At 56.3% G+C, this 20,265-nt stretch overlaps 1 protein-coding gene across 1 annotated transcript in view; it reads right to left on the reverse strand.

Moving 5' to 3' along the window:
- The window catches only part of ACAP1 (ArfGAP with coiled-coil, ankyrin repeat and PH domains 1), a 203,771-nt gene that overhangs the window by 53,042 nt on the left and 130,464 nt on the right, over positions 1-20,265 (reverse strand). Inside the window, exons 12-14 of the mRNA XM_072150122.1 lie at positions 17,180-17,361; positions 11,133-11,202; positions 8,760-8,854 (exon numbers count right to left, since the gene is read on the reverse strand). Coding sequence (XP_072006223.1) covers positions 8,760-8,854; positions 11,133-11,202; positions 17,180-17,361 — 347 coding nt within the window. The remainder of the gene's footprint in view (positions 1-8,759; positions 8,855-11,132; positions 11,203-17,179; positions 17,362-20,265) is intronic.

Here is a 20,265-nt window from a genome sequence, read left to right on the forward strand (position 1 = left end):
CCTATAAGAGGAGGTCCCAGAGTGTCCACTGGATCCTCCCTTTCTACCCATGCCCAGAGTATCCTATAAGAGGAGGTCCCAGAGCGTCCACTGGATTCACCCTTGGTACCCATCCCCAGAGTAACCTATAAGAGGAGGTCCCAGAGCGTCCACTGGATCCTCCCTTTCTACCCATGCCCAGAGTAACCTATAAGAGGAGGTCCCAGAGCATCCACTGGATGCACCCTTTCTACCCATGCCCAGAGTAACCTATAAGAGGAGGTCCCAGAGCGTCCACTGGATCCTCCCTTTCTACCCATGCCCAGAGTAACCTATAAGAGGAGGTCCCAGAGCGTCCATTGGATCCACCCTCTCTACCCATGCCTAGAGTAACCTATAAGAGGAGGTCCCAGAGCATCCACTGGATCCACCCTTTCTAGTGATGACCAGAGCAACCTATCAGAGGAGGTCCCAGAGTGTCAACTGAATCTACCCTTGGAACCCATCCCCAGAGTAACCTAAAAGAGGAGGTCCCAGAGTGTCCACTGAATCCACCCTTTGTACCCGTGCCCAGTGTAACCTAAAAGAGGAGGTCCCAGAGCATCCACCGTATCCACCCTTGGTACCCATCACCAGAGTGACCTATAAGAGGAGGTCCAAGAGCGTCCACTGGATCCACCCTTTGTACCAATGCCCAGAGTAACCTAAAATAGGTGGTCCCAGAGCGTCCACTGGATTCACCCTTGGTACCCATCCCCAGAGTAACCTAAAAGAGGAGGTCCCAGAGTGTCCACTGAATCCACCCTTTGTACCCATGCCCAGTGTAACCTAAAAGAGGAGGTCCCAGAGTGTCCACTGAATCCACCCTTTGTACCCATGCCCAGAGTAACCTATAAGAGGAGGACCCAGAGCATCTACTGGATCCACCCTTTGTACCCATGCCCAGAGTTACCTATAAGAGGAGGTCCCAGAGTGTCCACTGGATCCACCCTTTCTACCCATGGCCAGAGCAACCTATCAGAGGAGGTCCAAGAGTGTCCACTGGATCCACCCTTGGTACTCATCCCCAGAGTAACCTATAAGAGGAAGTCCCAAAGCGTCCACTGGATCTACCTATGGTACCCATGACCAAAGGAACCTACCATGGGAGGTGCCAGGGGGTCCACCGGATCCACCCTTGGTACTCATGCCTAGAGGAACCTTTAAGAGAAGGTCCCAGAGCGTCCACTTAATCCACCCTTGGTACCCATCCCCATAGTAACCTATAAGAGGAGGTCCTAGAGTGTCCACTGGATCCACCCTTGGTACCAACCCCCAGAGTAACCTATAAGAGGAGGTCCCAGAGCGTCCACTGGATCCGCCCTTTCTACCCATGCCCGAAGTAACCTATAAGAGGAGGTCTCAGAGCGTCCACTGGATCCACCCTTTGTACCCATCCCCAGAGTAACCTAAAAGAGGAGGTCCCAGAGTTTCCACTGAATCCACCCTTTGTACCCATGCCCAGATTAACCTAAAAGAGGAGGTCCCAGAGTGTTCAATGGGTCCTACCTTTGTACCCATGCCCAGAGTAACCTATAAGAGGGGGTTCCAGAGCATCTCCTGGATCCACCCTTTGTACACATGCCCAGAGTAACCTATAAGAGGAGGTCCCAGAGCGTCCACTGGATTCACCCTTGGTACCCATCCCCAGAGTAACCTATAAGAGGAGGTCCCAGAGCATCCACTTAATCCACCCTTGGTACCCATGCCCAGAGTAACCTATAAGAGGAGGTCCCTGAGCGTCCACTGGATCCACTCTTGATACCCATGCCCAGAGTAACCTATAAGAGGAGGTCCCAGAGCATCCACTGGATCCGCCCTTTCTACCCATGCCCAGAGCAACCTAAAAGAGGAGGTCCCAGAGCATCCACTGGATTCACCCTTGGTACCCATGCCCAGAGTAACCTATAAGAGGAGGTCCCAGAGCGTCCACTGGATCCACCCTTTCTACTGATGACCAGAGCAACCTATCAGAGGAGGTCCCAGAGTGTCCACTGGATCCGCCCTTTCTACCCATGCCCAGAGCAACCTATAAGAGGAGGTCCCAGAGCATCCACTGGATTCACCCTTGGTACCCATGCCCAGAGTAACCTATAAGAGGAGGTCCCAGAGCGTCCACTGGATCCACCCTTTCTACTGATGACCAGAGCAACCTATCAGAGGAGGTCCCAGAGTGTCAAATGAAACTACCATTTGTAGCAATCCCCAGAGTAACCTATAAGAGGAGGTCCCAGAGCGTCCACTGGATCCACTCTTGGTACCCATCACCAGAGTAACCTATAAGAGGAGGTTCCAGAGCGTCCACTGGATCCACCCCTTGTACCCATGCCCAGAGTAACCTAAAATAGGAGGACCCAGAGCGTCCACTGGATCCCCCCTTGGTACCCATCCCCAGAGTAACCTAAAAGAGGAGGTCCCAGAGTGTCCACTGAATCCACCCTTGGTACCCATGCCCAGATTAACCTAAAAGAGGAGGTCCCAGAGTGTCCACTGAATCCACCCTTTGTACCCATGCCCAGAGTAACCTATAAGAGGAGGACCCAGAGCATCTACTGGATCCACCCTTTGTACCCATGCCCAGAGTTACCTATAAGAGGAGGTCCCAGAGTGTCCACTGGATCCACCCTTTCTACCCATGGCCAGAGCAACCTATCAGAGGAGGTCCAAGAGTGTCCACTGGATCCACCCTTGGTACTCATCCCCAGAGTAACCTATAAGAGGAAGTCCCAAAGCGTCCACTGGATCTACCTATGGTACCCATGACCAAAGGAACCTACCATGGGAGGTGCCAGGGGGTCCACCGGATCCACCCTTGGTACTCATGCCTAGAGGAACCTTTAAGAGAAGGTCCCAGAGCGTCCACTTAATCCACCCTTGGTACCCATCCCCATAGTAACCTATAAGAGGAGGTCCTAGAGTGTCCACTGGATCCACCCTTGGTACCAACCCCCAGAGTAACCTATAAGAGGAGGTCCCAGAGCGTCCACTGGATCCGCCCTTTCTACCCATGCCCGAAGTAACCTATAAGAGGAGGTCTCAGAGCGTCCACTGGATCCACCCTTTGTACCCATCCCCAGAGTAACCTAAAAGAGGAGGTCCCAGAGTTTCCACTGAATCCACCCTTTGTACCCATGCCCAGATTAACCTAAAAGAGGAGGTCCCAGAGTGTTCAATGGGTCCTACCTTTGTACCCATGCCCAGAGTAACCTATAAGAGGGGGTTCCAGAGCATCTCCTGGATCCACCCTTTGTACACATGCCCAGAGTAACCTATAAGAGGAGGTCCCAGAGCGTCCACTGGATTCACCCTTGGTACCCATCCCCAGAGTAACCTATAAGAGGAGGTCCCAGAGCATCCACTTAATCCACCCTTGGTACCCATGCCCAGAGTAACCTATAAGAGGAGGTCCCTGAGCGTCCACTGGATCCACTCTTGATACCCATGCCCAGAGTAACCTATAAGAGGAGGTCCCAGAGCGTCCACTGGATCCGCCCTTTCTACCCATGCCCAGAGCAACCTAAAAGAGGAGGTCCCAGAGCATCCACTGGATTCACCCTTGGTACCCATGCCCAGAGTAACCTATAAGAGGAGGTCCCAGAGCGTCCACTGGATCCACCCTTTCTACTGATGACCAGAGCAACCTATCAGAGGAGGTCCCAGAGTGTCCACTGGATCCGCCCTTTCTACCCATGCCCAGAGCAACCTATAAGAGGAGGTCCCAGAGCATCCACTGGATTCACCCTTGGTACCCATGCCCAGAGTAACCTATAAGAGGAGGTCCCAGAGCGTCCACTGGATCCACCCTTTCTACTGATGACCAGAGCAACCTATCAGAGGAGGTCCCAGAGTGTCAAATGAAACTACCATTTGTAGCAATCCCCAGAGTAACCTATAAGAGGAGGTCCCAGAGCGTCCACTGGATCCACTCTTGGTACCCATCACCAGAGTAACCTATAAGAGGAGGTTCCAGAGCGTCCACTGGATCCACCCCTTGTACCCATGCCCAGAGTAACCTAAAATAGGAGGACCCAGAGCGTCCACTGGATCCCCCCTTGGTACCCATCCCCAGAGTAACCTAAAAGAGGAGGTCCCAGAGTGTCCACTGAATCCACCCTTGGTACCCATGCCCAGATTAACCTAAAAGAGGAGGTCCCAGAGTGTCCACTGAATCCACCCTTTGTACCCATGCCCAGAGTAACCTATAAGAGGAGGACCCAGAGCATCTACTGGATCCACCCTTTGTACCCATGCCCAGAGTTACCTATAAGAGGAGGTCCCAGAGTGTCCACTGGATCCACCCTTTCTACCCATGGCCAGAGCAACCTATCAGAGGAGGTCCAAGAGTGTCCACTGGATCCACCCTTGGTACTCATCCCCAGAGTAACCTATAAGAGGAAGTCCCAAAGCGTCCACTGGATCTACCTATGGTACCCATGACCAAAGGAACCTACCATGGGAGGTGCCAGGGGGTCCACCGGATCCACCCTTGGTACTCATGCCTAGAGGAACCTTTAAGAGAAGGTCCCAGAGCGTCCACTTAATCCACCCTTGGTACCCATCCCCATAGTAACCTATAAGAGGAGGTCCTAGAGTGTCCACTGGATCCACCCTTGGTACCAACCCCCAGAGTAACCTATAAGAGGAGGTCCCAGAGCGTCCACTGGATCCGCCCTTTCTACCCATGCCCGAAGTAACCTATAAGAGGAGGTCTCAGAGCGTCCACTGGATCCACCCTTTGTACCCATCCCCAGAGTAACCTAAAAGAGGAGGTCCCAGAGTTTCCACTGAATCCACCCTTTGTACCCATGCCCAGATTAACCTAAAAGAGGAGGTCCCAGAGTGTTCAATGGGTCCTACCTTTGTACCCATGCCCAGAGTAACCTATAAGAGGGGGTTCCAGAGCATCTCCTGGATCCACCCTTTGTACACATGCCCAGAGTAACCTATAAGAGGAGGTCCCAGAGCGTCCACTGGATTCACCCTTGGTACCCATCCCCAGAGTAACCTATAAGAGGAGGTCCCAGAGCATCCACTTAATCCACCCTTGGTACCCATGCCCAGAGTAACCTATAAGAGGAGGTCCCTGAGCGTCCACTGGATCCACTCTTGATACCCATGCCCAGAGTAACCTATAAGAGGAGGTCCCAGAGCGTCCACTGGATCCGCCCTTTCTACCCATGCCCAGAGCAACCTAAAAGAGGAGGTCCCAGAGCATCCACTGGATTCACCCTTGGTACCCATGCCCAGAGTAACCTATAAGAGGAGGTCCCAGAGCGTCCACTGGATCCACCCTTTCTACTGATGACCAGAGCAACCTATCAGAGGAGGTCCCAGAGTGTCCACTGGATCCGCCCTTTCTACCCATGCCCAGAGCAACCTATAAGAGGAGGTCCCAGAGCATCCACTGGATTCACCCTTGGTACCCATGCCCAGAGTAACCTATAAGAGGAGGTCCCAGAGCGTCCACTGGATCCACCCTTTCTACTGATGACCAGAGCAACCTATCAGAGGAGGTCCCAGAGTGTCAAATGAAACTACCATTTGTAGCAATCCCCAGAGTAACCTATAAGAGGAGGTCCCAGAGCGTCCACTGGATCCACTCTTGGTACCCATCACCAGAGTAACCTATAAGAGGAGGTTCCAGAGCGTCCACTGGATCCACCCCTTGTACCCATGCCCAGAGTAACCTAAAATAGGAGGACCCAGAGCGTCCACTGGATCCCCCCTTGGTACCCATCCCCAGAGTAACCTAAAAGAGGAGGTCCCAGAGTGTCCACTGAATCCACCCTTGGTACCCATGCCCAGATTAACCTAAAAGAGGAGGTCCCAGAGTGTCCACTGAATCCACCCTTTGTACCCATGCCCAGAGTAACCTATAAGAGGAGGACCCAGAGCATCTACTGGATCCACCCTTTGTACCCATGCCCAGAGTTACCTATAAGAGGAGGTCCCAGAGTGTCCACTGGATCCACCCTTTCTACCCATGGCCAGAGCAACCTATCAGAGGAGGTCCAAGAGTGTCCACTGGATCCACCCTTGGTACTCATCCCCAGAGTAACCTATAAGAGGAAGTCCCAAAGCGTCCACTGGATCTACCTATGGTACCCATGACCAAAGGAACCTACCATGGGAGGTGCCAGGGGGTCCACCGGATCCACCCTTGGTACTCATGCCTAGAGGAACCTTTAAGAGAAGGTCCCAGAGCGTCCACTTAATCCACCCTTGGTACCCATCCCCATAGTAACCTATAAGAGGAGGTCCTAGAGTGTCCACTGGATCCACCCTTGGTACCAACCCCCAGAGTAACCTATAAGAGGAGGTCCCAGAGCGTCCACTGGATCCGCCCTTTCTACCCATGCCCGAAGTAACCTATAAGAGGAGGTCTCAGAGCGTCCACTGGATCCACCCTTTGTACCCATCCCCAGAGTAACCTAAAAGAGGAGGTCCCAGAGTTTCCACTGAATCCACCCTTTGTACCCATGCCCAGATTAACCTAAAAGAGGAGGTCCCAGAGTGTTCAATGGGTCCTACCTTTGTACCCATGCCCAGAGTAACCTATAAGAGGGGGTTCCAGAGCATCTCCTGGATCCACCCTTTGTACACATGCCCAGAGTAACCTATAAGAGGAGGTCCCAGAGCGTCCACTGGATTCACCCTTGGTACCCATCCCCAGAGTAACCTATAAGAGGAGGTCCCAGAGCATCCACTTAATCCACCCTTGGTACCCATGCCCAGAGTAACCTATAAGAGGAGGTCCCTGAGCGTCCACTGGATCCACTCTTGATACCCATGCCCAGAGTAACCTATAAGAGGAGGTCCCAGAGCGTCCACTGGATCCGCCCTTTCTACCCATGCCCAGAGCAACCTAAAAGAGGAGGTCCCAGAGCATCCACTGGATTCACCCTTGGTACCCATGCCCAGAGTAACCTATAAGAGGAGGTCCCAGAGCGTCCACTGGATCCACCCTTTCTACTGATGACCAGAGCAACCTATCAGAGGAGGTCCCAGAGTGTCCACTGGATCCGCCCTTTCAACCCATGCCCAGAGCAACCTATAAGAGGAGGTCCCAGAGCATCCACTGGATTCACCCTTGGTACCCATGCCCAGAGTAACCTATAAGAGGAGGTCCCAGAGCGTCCACTGGATCCACCCTTTCTACTGATGACCAGAGCAACCTATCAGAGGAGGTCCCAGAGTGTCAAATGAAACTACCATTTGTAGCAATCCCCAGAGTAACCTATAAGAGGAGGTCCCAGAGCGTCCACTGGATCCACTCTTGGTACCCATCACCAGAGTAACCTATAAGAGGAGGTTCCAGAGCGTCCACTGGATCCACCCCTTGTACCCATGCCCAGAGTAACCTAAAATAGGAGGACCCAGAGCGTCCACTGGATCCCCCCTTGGTACCCATCCCCAGAGTAACCTAAAAGAGGAGGTCCCAGAGTGTCCACTGAATCCACCCTTGGTACCCATGCCCAGATTAACCTAAAAGAGGAGGTCCCAGAGTGTTCACTGGGTCCTACATTTGTACCCATGCCCAGAGTAACCTATAAGAGGGGGTTCCAGAGCATCTCCTGGATCCACCCTTGGTACCCATCACCAGAGTAACCTATAAGAGGAAGTCCCAGAGCGTCCACTGGATCCACCCTTGGTACCCATGCCCAGAGTAACCTATAAGAGGAGGTCCCAGAGCGTCCACTGGATCCGCCCTTTCTACCCATGCCGAAGTAACCTATAAGAGGAGGTCTCAGAGCGTCCACTGGATCCACCCTTTGTACCCATCCCCAGAGTAACCTAAAAGAGGAGGTCCCAGAGTGTCCACTGAATCCACCCTTTGTACCCATGCCCAGATTAACCTAAAAGAGGAGGTCCCAGAGTGTTCAATGGGTCCTACCTTTGTACCCATGCCCAGAGTAACCTATAAGAGGGGGTTCCAGAGCATCTCCTGGATCCACCCTTTGTACACATGCCCAGAGTAACCTATAAGAGGAGGTCCCAGAGCGTCCACTGGATTCACCCTTGGTACCCATCCCCAGAGTAACCTATAAGAGGAGGTCCCAGAGCATCCACTTAATCCACCCTTGGTACCCATGCCCAGAGTAACCTATAAAAGGAGGTCCCTGAGCGTCCACTGGATCCACTCTTGATACCCATGCCCAGAGTAACCTATAAGAGGAGGTCCCAGAGCGTCCACTGGATCCGCCCTTTCTACCCATGCCCAGAGCAACCTATAAGAGGAGGTCCCAGAGCATCCACTGGATTCACCCTTGGTACCCATGCCCAGAGTAACCTATAAGAGGAGGTCCCAGAGCGTCCACTGGATCCACCCTTGGTACCCATGCCCAGAGTAACCTATAAGAGGAGGTCCCAGAGCGTCCACTGGATCCGCCCTTTCTACCCATGCCCAGAGTAACCTATAAGAGGAGGTCCCAGAGTGTACACTGGATCCACCCTTTGTACCCACCCCCAGAGTATCCTATAAGAGGAGGTCCCAGAGCATCCACTGGATCCACTCTTTCTACCCATGGCCAGAGAAACCTATCTGGGGTGGTCCCAGAGCGTCCACTGGATCCACCCTCTGAGCCCTCCTCTCATAGGTTACTCTGGGCATGGGTACAAAGAACCCACACATGACCAACCTTCGTACACTGAACCCCTGACTCTGACCTAGTGACCTCTGCTCCTTGGGGCCTAGTCTCCTGGTAGTTGGATCATTCCTTGGTGTCATGGTAGTGACCCACCGTGTGCTGGAGGTTGTTGGCTTCTTGACGTTCATTTCTTCTATCCGAGCCTCGTAGATGCTGTTGATTGTGCTGTTTCCAAGTTCACACATCAACTATAGACAACAAGAAGAGTCTCCACGTTATCACAAAGCACAGCCCCTCAAAGTCCTATGGAAGACTCCTGTGACTATGGGGCTGATTTACAAAGGGCCTGCGGATCACACTTTCGCCATATTTTCCGCCATTTACGGGGATTGAACAGCTGTGACAGGTGTTTACCAGGATATTGTGGCGCAGCTGTGCTGATTACATGCGAAAGAAATCGGGGGGCGGCCATCGGACAATCCGACTGATTCAGACTGAGCACGCGGGGAGGGGGGGGCACATTTACATACCAATCCCCTGGAGTTCACAGTCCGCATTGTCCGTGTATAATGCGCTGTGCGGGGAGTCACTAAGATCCTGCGTCCGATATCCTGCATGTGTCGCTTCCCCACTCAGGTCCCAGGAGTTCACCTTCTTCTTCCTGGTGCATGTAAGTGCATTGTCTGTGTATAATGCGCTGTGCGGGGAGTCACTAAGATCCTGCACCCGATATCCTGCATGTGTCGCTTCCCCGATCAGGTCCCTGGAGTTCACCTTCTTCTTCCTGGTGCATGTAAGTGCATTGTCCGTGTATAATGCGCTGTGCGGGCAGTGACTAAGATCCTGCGCCCGATATCCTGCATGTGTCGCTTCCCCGCTCAGGTCCCCGGAGTTCACCTTCTTCTTCCTAGTGCATGTAAGTGCATTGTCTGTGTATAATGCGCTGTGCGGGGAGTCACTAAGATCCTGCACCCCGATATCCTGCATGTGTCACTTCCCCGCTCAGGTCCCCGGATTTCACCTTCTTCTTCCTGGTGCATGTAAGTGCATTGTCCGTGTATAATGCGCTGTGCGGGGAGTCACTAAGATCATGCCCCGATATCCTGCATGTGTCACTTCCCCGCTCAGGTCCCCGGAGTTCACCTTCTTCTTCCTGGTGCATGTAAGTGCATTGTATGTAGCACAATCTGAAAGTTAAATCCCACACTCAGTCCGAATCATTCGCATCATCTGACGGCCGCCCCCCCCCTTATTTGTGTCACATAAAAGCAGCTGCACCACATTCCGATTACAATTCCTCACCAATCACACAGGTCCAGGTTACCTTCCCCACCAATCACACAGGCCCAGGTTACCTTCCCCACCAATCACACGGGCCCAGGTTACCTTCCCCACCAATCACACGGGCCCAGGTTACCTCCCCCACCAATCACACGGGCCCAGGTTACCTTCCCCACCAATCACACGGGCCCAGGTTACCTTCCCCACCAATCACACGGGCCCAGGTTACCTCCCCCACCAATCACACGGGCCCAGGTTACCTCCCCCACCAATCACATGGGCCCAGGTTACCTTCCCCACCAATCACACGGGCCCAGGTTACCTTCCCCACCAATCACACGGGCCCAGGTTACCTTCCCCACCAATCACACAGGCCCAGGTTACCTTCCCCACCAATCACACGGGCCCAGGTTACCTTCCCCACCAATCATATGGGCCCAGGTTACCTTCCCCACCAATCACACGGCACAGGTTACCTTCCCCACCAATCACACGGGCCCAGGTTACCTCCCCCACCAATCACACGGGCCCAGGTTACCTTCCCCACCAATCACACAGGCCCAGGTTACCTTCCCCACCAATCACACGGGCCCAGGTTACCTTCCCCACCAATCACACAGGCCCAGGTTACCTTCCCCACCAATCACACGGGCCCAGGTTACCTCCCCCACCAATCACACGGGCCCAGGTTACCTTCCCCACCAATCACACGGGCCCAGGTTACCTCCCCCACCAATCACACGGGCCCAGGTTACCTTCCCCACCAATCACACGGGCCCAGGTTACCTTCCCCACCAATCACACGGGCCCAGGTTACCTTCCCCACCAATCACACGGGCCCAGGTTACCTCCCCCACCAATCACACGGCACAGGTTACCTTCCCCACCAATCACACGGGCCCAGGTTACCTTCCCCACCAATCACACTGGCCCAGGTTACCTTCCCCACCAATCACACTGGCCCAGGTTACCTTCCCCACCAATCACACGACACAGGTTACCTTTCCCACCAATCACACGGGCCCAGGTTACCTTTCCCACCAATCACATGGGCCCAGGTTACCTTCCCCACCAATCACACGGGCCCAGGTTACCTTCCCCACCAATCACACAGGCCCAGGTTACCTTCCCCACCAAACACACGGCACAGGTTACCTTCCCCACCAATCACACGGCACAGGTTACCTTCCCCACCGATCACACGGCACAGGTTACCTTCCCCACCAAACACACGGCACAGGTTACCTTCACCAGCTCCGGCTCCCAGGAATCCAGGGTGAGAGAACGGACCTTGGAGAAATGAACCCCCAGACTCCTGTATGGGAACAATTAGAGAAGATCAGTGATCATGTGATCTGGTCCTTTATGTTCTTCACATGGAGGAGAGGAAATAGATTCAGTGTCCCCCCCAGTCTCCATCACCAGTCAGCGGCCCCCCAGTCTCCATCACCAGTCAGCGGCCCCCCAGTCTCCATCACCAGTCAGCGGCCCCCCAGTCTCCATCACCAGTCAGCGGCCCCCCAGTCTCCATCACCAGTCAGCGGCCCCCCAGTCTCCATCACCAGTCAGCGGCCCCCCAGTCTCCATCACCAGTCAGCGGCCCCCAAGTCTCAATCACCAGTCAGCATCCCCCCCGTCTCCATCACCAGTCACCATCCCCCCGAGTCTCCCTCACCAGTCAGCGGCCCCCCAGTCTCCATCACCAGTCAGCGCCCCCCCAGTCTCCATCACCAGTCAGCGGCCCCCCAGTCTCCATCACCAGTCAGCGTCCCCCCCAGTCTCCCTCACCAGTCACCATCCCCCCGAGTCTCCATCACCAGTCAGCGGCCCCCAAGTCTCAATCACCAGTCAGCATCCCCCCCCCCGTCTCCATCACCAGTCACCATCCCCCCGAGTCTCCCTCACCAGTCAGCGGCCCCCCAGTCTCCATCACCAGTCAGCGCCCCCCCAGTCTCCATCACCAGTCAGCGGCCCCCCAGTCTCCATCACCAGTCAGCGGCCCCCAAGTTTCCATTACCAGTCAGCGTCCCCCCCAGTCTCCCTCACCAGTCACCATCCCCCCGAGTCTCCATCACCAGTCAGCGTCCCCCCGAGTCTCCCTCACCAGTCAGCATCCCCCCGAATCTCCATCACCAGTCAGCGTCCCCCTGAGTCTACATCACCAGTCAGCGTCCCCCCGAGTCTCCATCACCAGACAGCGTCCCCCCGAGTCTCCATCACCAGACAGCGTCCCCCCGAGTCTCCATCACCAGTCACCGCCCCCCTGAGTCTCCATCACCAGTCAGCTTCCCTCCGAGTCTCCCTCACCAATCAGCGCCCCCCCCCCCCGAGTCTCCATCACCAGTCAGCGTCCCCCCGAGTCTCCATCACCAGTCAGTGTCCCCGCGAGTCTCCATCACCAGTCAGTGTCCCCGCGAGTCTCCATCACCAGTCAGCGTCCCCCCCGAGTCTCCATCACCAGTCAGCGTCCCCCAAGTCTCCATCAGCAGTCAGCGCCCCCCCGAGTCTCCCTCACCAGTCAGCGTCCCCCCCAAGTCTCCATCACTAGTCAGCGTCCCCCCGAGTCTCCATCACCTTTCAGCGTCCCCCGAGTCTCCATCACCAGTCACCGCCCCCCGGAGTCTCCATCACCAGTCAGCTTCCCCCCGAGTCTCCCTCACCAATCAGCGCCCCCCCCCCCCCCGAGTCTCCCTCACCAGTCAGCGTCCCCCCGAGTCTCTCTCACCAGTCAGCGTCCCCCCGAGTCTCCATCACCAGTTAGCGCCCCCCCGAGTCTCCATCACCAGTCAGCGCCCCCCCCCCCCGAGTCTCCATCACCAGTCAGCGTCCCCCGAGTCTCCATCACCAGTCAGCGTCCCCCCCGAGTCTCCCTCACCAGTCAGCGTCCCCCGACTCCATCACCAGTCAGCGTCCCCCCAAGTCTCCATCAACAGTCAGCCTCCCCCCAGCGTCCCCCCGAGTCTCCATCACCAGTCAGCGTCCCCCCGAGTCTCCATCACCAGTCAGCGCCCCCCCCGAGTCTCCATCAGCAGTCAGTGCCCCCCCAAGTCTCCATCACCAGTCAGTGTCCCCCCAGATTCCATCACCAGTCAGCGCCACCCCAGTCTCCATCACCAGTCAGCGTCCCCTGAGTCTCCATCACCAGTCAGCGTCCCCCCGAGTCTCCATCACCAGTCAGCGCCCCCCCCCCCCCCCGAGTCTCCATCACTAGTCAGTGCTCCCCCAGTCTCATTGGGCGCTTAGGACACACACAGTGATGTATGTAAGTGATCGGGGCCTGTAGGACGCACACAGTGATGTATGTATGTGATCGGGAGCCGGAGGACGCACACAGTGATGTATGTAAGTGATCGGGGCCTGGAGGACGCGCACAGTGATGTATGTAAGTGATCGGGGCCTGGAGGACGCACACAGTGATGTATGTAGGTGATCGGGGCCTGTAGGACGAAGGACGCACACAGTGATGTATGTATGTGATCGGGAGCCGGAGGACGCACATAGTGATGTATGTAAGTGATCGGGGCCTGGAGGACGCGCACAGTGATGTATGTAAGTGATTGGGGCCTGTAGGACGTAGGACGCACACAGTGATGTATGTATGTGATCGGGAGCCGGAGGACGCACATAGTGATGTATGTATGTGATCGGGAGCCGTAGGACGCACACAGTGATGTATGTAAGTGATCGGGGCCTGGAGGACGCGCACAGTGATGTATGTATGTGATCGGGGCCTGGAGGAAACAGGACGCACACAGTGCTGAATGTAAGTGATCGGGGCCTGGAGGACGCACACAGTGATGTATGTAAGTGATCGAGGCCTGGAGGAGGCAGGACGCACACAGTGATGTATGTATGTGATTGGGGCCTGGAGGACGCACACAGTGATGTATGTAAGTGATCGGGGCCTGGAGGAGGCAGGACGCACACAGTGATGTATGTATGTGATCGGGGCCTGGAGGAGGCAGGACGCACACAGTGATGTATGTATGTGATTGGGGCCTGGAGGACGCACACAGTGATGTATGTATGTGATTGGGGCCTGGAGGACGCACACAGTGATGTATGTAAGTGATCGGGGCCTGGAGGACGCACACAGTGATGTATGTATGTGATCGGGGCCTGGAGGACGCGCACAGTGATGTATGTATGTGATTGTGGCCTGGAGGACGCGCACAGTGATGTATGTAAGTGATCGGGGCCTGGAGGCAAGATGCACACAGTGATGTATGTATGTGATCGGGGCCTGGAGGACGCTCACAGTGATGTATGTAAGTGATCGGGGCCTGGAGGAGGCAGGACGCGCACAGTAATGTATGTAAGTGATCGGGGCCTGGAGGACGCACACAGTGATGTATGTAAGTGATCGAGGCCTGGAGGACGCAGGACGCACACAGTGCTGAATGTAAGTGATCGGGGCCTGGAGGACGCACACAGTGATGTATGTAAGTGATCGAGGCCTGGAGGAGGCAGGACGCACACAGTGATGTATGTATGTGATTGGGGCCTGGAGGACGCACACAGTGATGTATGTAAGTGATCGGGGCCTGGAGGAGGCAGGACGCACACAGTGATGTATGTATGTGATCGGGGCCTGGAGGAGGCAGGACGCACACAGTGATGTATGTATGTGATTGGGGCCTTGAGGACACACACAGTGATGTATGTATGTGATTGGGGCCTGGAGGACGCACACAGTGATGTATGTAAGTGATCGGGGCCTGGAGGACGCACACAGTGATGTATGTATGTGATCGGGGCCTGGAGGACGCGCACAGTGATGTATGTATGTGATTGTGGCCTGGAGGACGCGCACAGTGATGTATGTAAGTGATCGGGGCCTGGAGGAGGCAAGATGCACACAGTGATGTATGTATGTGATCGGGGCCTGGAGGACGCTCACAGTGATGTATGTAAGTGATCGGGGCCTGGAGGAGGCAGGACGCGCACAGTAATGTATGTAAGTGATCGGGGCCTGGAGGACGCACACATTGATGTATGTAAGTGATCGAGGCCTGGAGGACGCACACAGTGATGTATGTAAGTGATCGGGGCCTGGAGGATGCACACAGTGATGTATGTAAGTGATCGAGGCCGGGAGGATGCACACAGTGATGTATGTAAGTGATCGGGGCCTGGAGGACGCACACAGTGATGTATGTAAGTGATCGAGGCCGGGAGGATGCACACAGTGATGTATGTAAGTGATCGAGGCCTGGAGGATGCACACAGTGATGTATGTATGTGATCGAGGCCTGGAGGATGCACACAGTGATGTATGTATGTGATCGAGGCCTGGAGGACGCGCACAGTGATGTATGTAAGTGATCGGGGCCTGGAGGACGCACACAGTGATGTATGTAAGTGATCGGGGCCTGGAGGACGCACACAGTGATGTATGTATGTGATCGGGGCCTGGAGGACGCGCACAGTGATGTATGTATGTGATCGGGGCCTGGAGGACGCGCACAGTGATGTATGTATGTGATTGTGGCCTGGAGGACGCGCACAGTGATGTATGTATGTGATCGAGGCCTGAATGACGCGCACAGTGATGTATGTAAGTGATCGGGGCCTGGAGGAGGCAGGACGCACACATAGCTCCCAACCGTCCCGATTTTGACGGGACTTTCCCGTTTTTCTTACCTCTGCCCCACATCACGGGCAGCTATGAGATTGTCACGGATTTTCCCCCCAGGTCCCGCTGTGTCCCGGCGCTGTGTCCCCATAGTAAATACTTTGAAAGCCAGAAATGATAGTACAGAATGGCTTCTACAGACATCGGGCAGGGAATCCTTTTCAGAGAAGTGTCGGGTTAGCGGAGAGCAGGGACCACGTCATCAGCTTCAGATCTCTATCCATATATGGTCACTGCATCTCCTAGGCTTCCCCAGAGCAGACATCGGGCAGGAAATCCTTTTCAGAGAAGTGTCGGGCTTAGCGGAGAGCAGGGACCACGTCATCAGGTTTAGATCTCTATCCATATATGGTCACTGCATCTCCTAGGGTTCCCCAGAGCAGACATCGGGCAGGGAATCCTTTTCAGAGAAGTGTCGGGCTTAGCGGAGAGCAGGGACCACGTCATCAGGTCAGATCACCATCTGTCCATATATGGTCACTGCATCTCCTAGGCTTCCCCAGAGCAGACATCGGGAGGGAATCCTTCTCAGAGAAGTGTCGGGTTAGCGGAGAGCAGGGACCACGTCATCAGCTTCAGATCTCTATCCATATATGGTCACTGCATCTCCTAGGGTTCCCCAGAGCAGACATCGGGCAGGGAATCCTTTTCAGAGAAGTGTCGGCTCAGCGCAGAGCAGGGACCACGTCATCAGGTCAGATCACCATCTGTCCATATATGGTCACTGCATCTCCTAGGCTTCCCCAGAGCAGACATCGGGAGGGAATCCTTCTCAGAGAAGTGTCGGCTTAGCGGAGAGCAGGGACCACGTCATCAGCTTCAGATCTCTATCCATATATGGTCACTGCATCTCCTAGGGTTCCCCAGAGCAGACATCGGGCAGGGAATCCTTTTCAGAGAAGTGTCGGCTTAGCGGAGAGCAGGGACCACGTCATCGAGGCCTGGAGGATGCACACAGTGATGTATGTATGTGATCAAGGCCTGGAGGATGCACACAGTGATGTATGTATGTGATCGAGGCCTGGAGGATGCACACAGTGATGTATGTATGTGATCGAGGCCTGGAGGATGCACACAGTGATGTATGTATGTGATCGGGGCCTGGAGGAGGCACACAGTGATGTATGTATGTGATCGAGGCCTGGAGGATGCACACAGTGATGTATGTATGTGATCGGGGCCTGGAGGAGGCACACAGTGATTTATGTATGTGATCAAGGCCTGGAGGACGCACACAGTGATGTATGTAAGTGATCGGGGCCTGGAGGAGGCAGGACGCACACAGTGATGTATGTATGTGATCGAGGCCTGGAGGAGGCAGGACGCACACAGTGATGTATGTAAAGTGATGTATGTAAGTGATTGGGGCCTGGTGGAGGCAGGACGCACACAGTGATGTATGTATGTGATCGGGGCCCGTGAGACGTAGGAAGCACACAGTGCCATGTATTGTATGAGTTATACGGAGCACATATTCTGGGCAGTGATGACTGATTGGTTACAGGGTGAACCCATGGAGGTGTTCAGAGTGAAAAGTGGGACGAAATACCCTACAGGAGGCTCACGGGGGTGGGGGGGGGCAGGGAAAGTTTGGTTTGTACATAGCCACCAGCCCAGATGTAGAGACATCACCAATGGTCCCACTGCAGCCACTTACCTGTGAATTCCGCTGCACTCGATGCACAGGGTCACCCCCAGGTTGATACTCGCCCACTCGGGCTCAGCAGCGCGGCAGTCACAGCACACGGCGTTCCCGGGGACGCTCAGCACCGCGTCCTGGGCACAGATCTCCCCTCTCTTCTGTTGTACCAGGGATTCAGCTGGAGACCTGGACAAGCGCTGGAGAAAGCAAGAGTCACAATATAGGAGGAGGATCAGACTGCGACTACACAATGGGACACTTCAACAAGACACACCCTACTACCCTCAACAGGTACAATATAGGCCCTCATTTTCCTGCTAAGCTCTTCCATGTGGATTGAGATTATTTATGAGGACTGTGATTCCCAGCTGCTTGGAGATGAGGTGGAAGGGCAGTGCAGGGGGGGGGGGGGGCGAGGAGGAAGGTCAGTGCAGGGGGAGACTTGACAAGGAGGAAGGTCAGTGCAAGGGGGAGGGGACAAGGAGGAAGGTCAGTGCAGGGGGAGAGGGGAGGAGGAAGGTCAGTGCTGGGGGAGAGGGAAGGAGGAAGGTCAGTGCTGGGGGAGAGGCGAGGAGGAAGGTCAGTGCTGGGGGAGAGGGGAGGAGGAAGGTCAGTGCTGGGGGAGAGGGGAGGAGGAAGGTCAGTGCAGGGGGAGAGTGGACAAGGAGGAAGGTCAGTGCAGGGGGGAGGGGACAAGGAGGAAGGTCAGTGCAGGGGGCAGGGGACAAGGAGGGAGGTCAGTGCAGGGGGAGAGGGGAGGAGGAAGGTCAGTGCAGGGGGAGAGGGGAGGAGGAAGGTCAGTGCTGGGGGAGAGGGAAGGAGGAAGGTCAGTGCTGGGGGAGAGGGAAGGAGGAAGGTCAGTGCTGGGGGAGAGGGAAGGAGGAAGGTCAGTGCTGGGGGAGAGGGAAGGAGGAAGGTCAGTGCTGGGGGAGAGGGGAGGAGGAAGGTCAGTGCTGGGGGAGAAGGAAGGAGGAAGGTCAGTGCTGGGGGAGAGGGCAGGAGGAAGGTCAGTGCTGGGGGAGAGGGGAGGAGGAAGGTCAGTGCTGGGGGGGAAGAGGAGGAAGGTCAGTGCAGGGGGAGAGTGGACAACGAGGAAGGTCAGTGCAGGGGGGAGGGGACAAGGAGGAAGGTCAGTGCAGGGGGGAGGGGACAAGGAGGAAGGTCAGTGCAGGGGGAAGAGGGGAGGAGGAAGGTCAGTGCTGGGGGAGAGGGAAGGAGGAAGGTCAGTGCTGGGGGAGAGGGGAGGAGGAAGGTCAGTGCTGGGGGAGAGGGGAGGAGGAAGGTCAGTGCTGGGGGGGACGAGGAGGAAGGTCAGTGCAGGGGGAGAGTGGACAAGGAGGAAGGTCAGTGCAGGGGGGAGGGGACAAGGAGGAAGGTCAGTGCAGGGGGGACAAGGAGGAAGGTCAGTGCAGGGGGGAGGGGACAAGGAGGAAGGTCAGTGCAGGGGGGAGGGGACAAGGAGGAAGGTCAGTGCAGGGGGGAGAGCACAAGGAGGAAGGTCAGTGCTGGGGGGGGACCAGGAGGAAGGTCAGTGCAGGGGGGGATAAGGAGGAAGGTCAGTGCAGGAGTGGGGGACGAGGAGGAAGGTCAGTGCAGGGGGGGGGACGAGGAGGAAGGTCAGTGCAGGGGGGAGGGGACAAGGAGGAAGGTCAGTGCAGGGGGGGAGGGGACAAGGAGGAAGGTCAGTGCAGGGGGGGGGGGGATGAGAAGGAAGGTCAGTGCAGGGGGAGAGTGGACAAGGAAGAAGGTCAATGCTGGGGGGGAACGAGGAGGAAGGTCAGTGCAGGGGGAGAGGGGAGGAGGAAGGTCAGTGCAGGGGGAGAGTGGACAAGGAAGAAGGTCAGTGCAGGGGGGGGACGAGGAGCAAGGTCAGTGCAGGGGGTGGACCAGAAGGAAGGTCAGTGCAGGGGGGGGACGAGGAGGAAGGTCAGTGCAGGGGGGGACAAGGAGGAAGGTCAGTGCAGGGGGAGAGTGGACAAGGAGGAAGGTCAGTGCAGGGGGGAGGGGACAAGGAGAAAGGTCAATGCAGGGGGGGGACAAGGAGGAAAGTCAGTGCAGGGGGAGAATGGACAAGGAGGAAGGTCAGTGCAGGGGGGGGCGAGGAGGAAGGTCAGTGCAGGGGGGGACAAGGAGGAAAGTCAGTGCAGGGGGAGAATGGACAAGGAGGAAGGTCAGTGCAGGGGGGGGCGAGAAGGAAGGTCAGTGCTGGGGGGGAAGAGGAGGAAGGTCAGTGAAGGGGGTGGACGAGGAGGAAGGTCAGTGCAGGGGGGAGGGGACAAGGAGGAAGGTCAGTGCAGGGGGAGAGGGGAGGAGGAAGGTCAGTGCTGGGGGAGAGGGAAGGAGGAAGGTCAGTGCTGGGGGAGAGGGGAGGAGGAAGGTCAGTGCTGGGGGAGAGGGGAGGAGGAAGGTCAGTGCTGGGGGGGACAAGGAGGAAGGTCAGTGCAGGGGGAGAGTGGACAAGGAGGAAGGTCAGTGCAGGGGGGAGGGGACAAGGAGGAAGGTCAGTGCAGGGGGGACAAGGAGGAAGGTCAGTGCAGGGGGGAGGGGACAAGGAGGAAGGTCAGTGCAGGGGGGATGGGACAAGGAGGAAGGTCAGTGCAGGGGGGAGAGCACAAGGAGGAAGGTCAGTGCTGGGGGGGGACCAGGAGGAAGGTCAGTGCAGGGGGGGGATAAGGAGGAAGGTCAGTGCAGGAGTGGGGGACGAGGAGGAAGGTCAGTGCAGGGGGGGGGGGACGAGGAGGAAGGTCAGTGCAGGGGGAAGGGGACAAGGAGGAAAGTCAGTACAGGGGGGGACGAGGAGGAAGGTCAGTGCAGGGGGGAGGGGACAAGGAGGAAAGTCAGTGCAGGGGGGGATGAGGAGGAAGGTCAGTGCAGGGGGAGAGTGGACAAGGAGGAAGGTCAGTGCTGGGGGGGCGACGAGGAGGAAGGTCAGTGCAGGGGGGGACAAGGTGGAAGGTCAGTGCAGGGGGGGGACGAGGAGGAAAGTCAGTGCAGGGGGGAGGGGACAAGGAGGAAGGTCAGTGCAGGGGGGGAGGGGACAAGGAGGAATGCCAGTGCAGGGGGGGGGGCGAGAAGGAAGGTCAGTGCAGGGGGAGAGTGGA

Source organism: Engystomops pustulosus, chromosome 4, assembly GCF_040894005.1.
Source record: "Engystomops pustulosus chromosome 4, aEngPut4.maternal, whole genome shotgun sequence".
Lineage (NCBI taxonomy): Eukaryota > Metazoa > Chordata > Amphibia > Anura > Leptodactylidae > Engystomops > Engystomops pustulosus.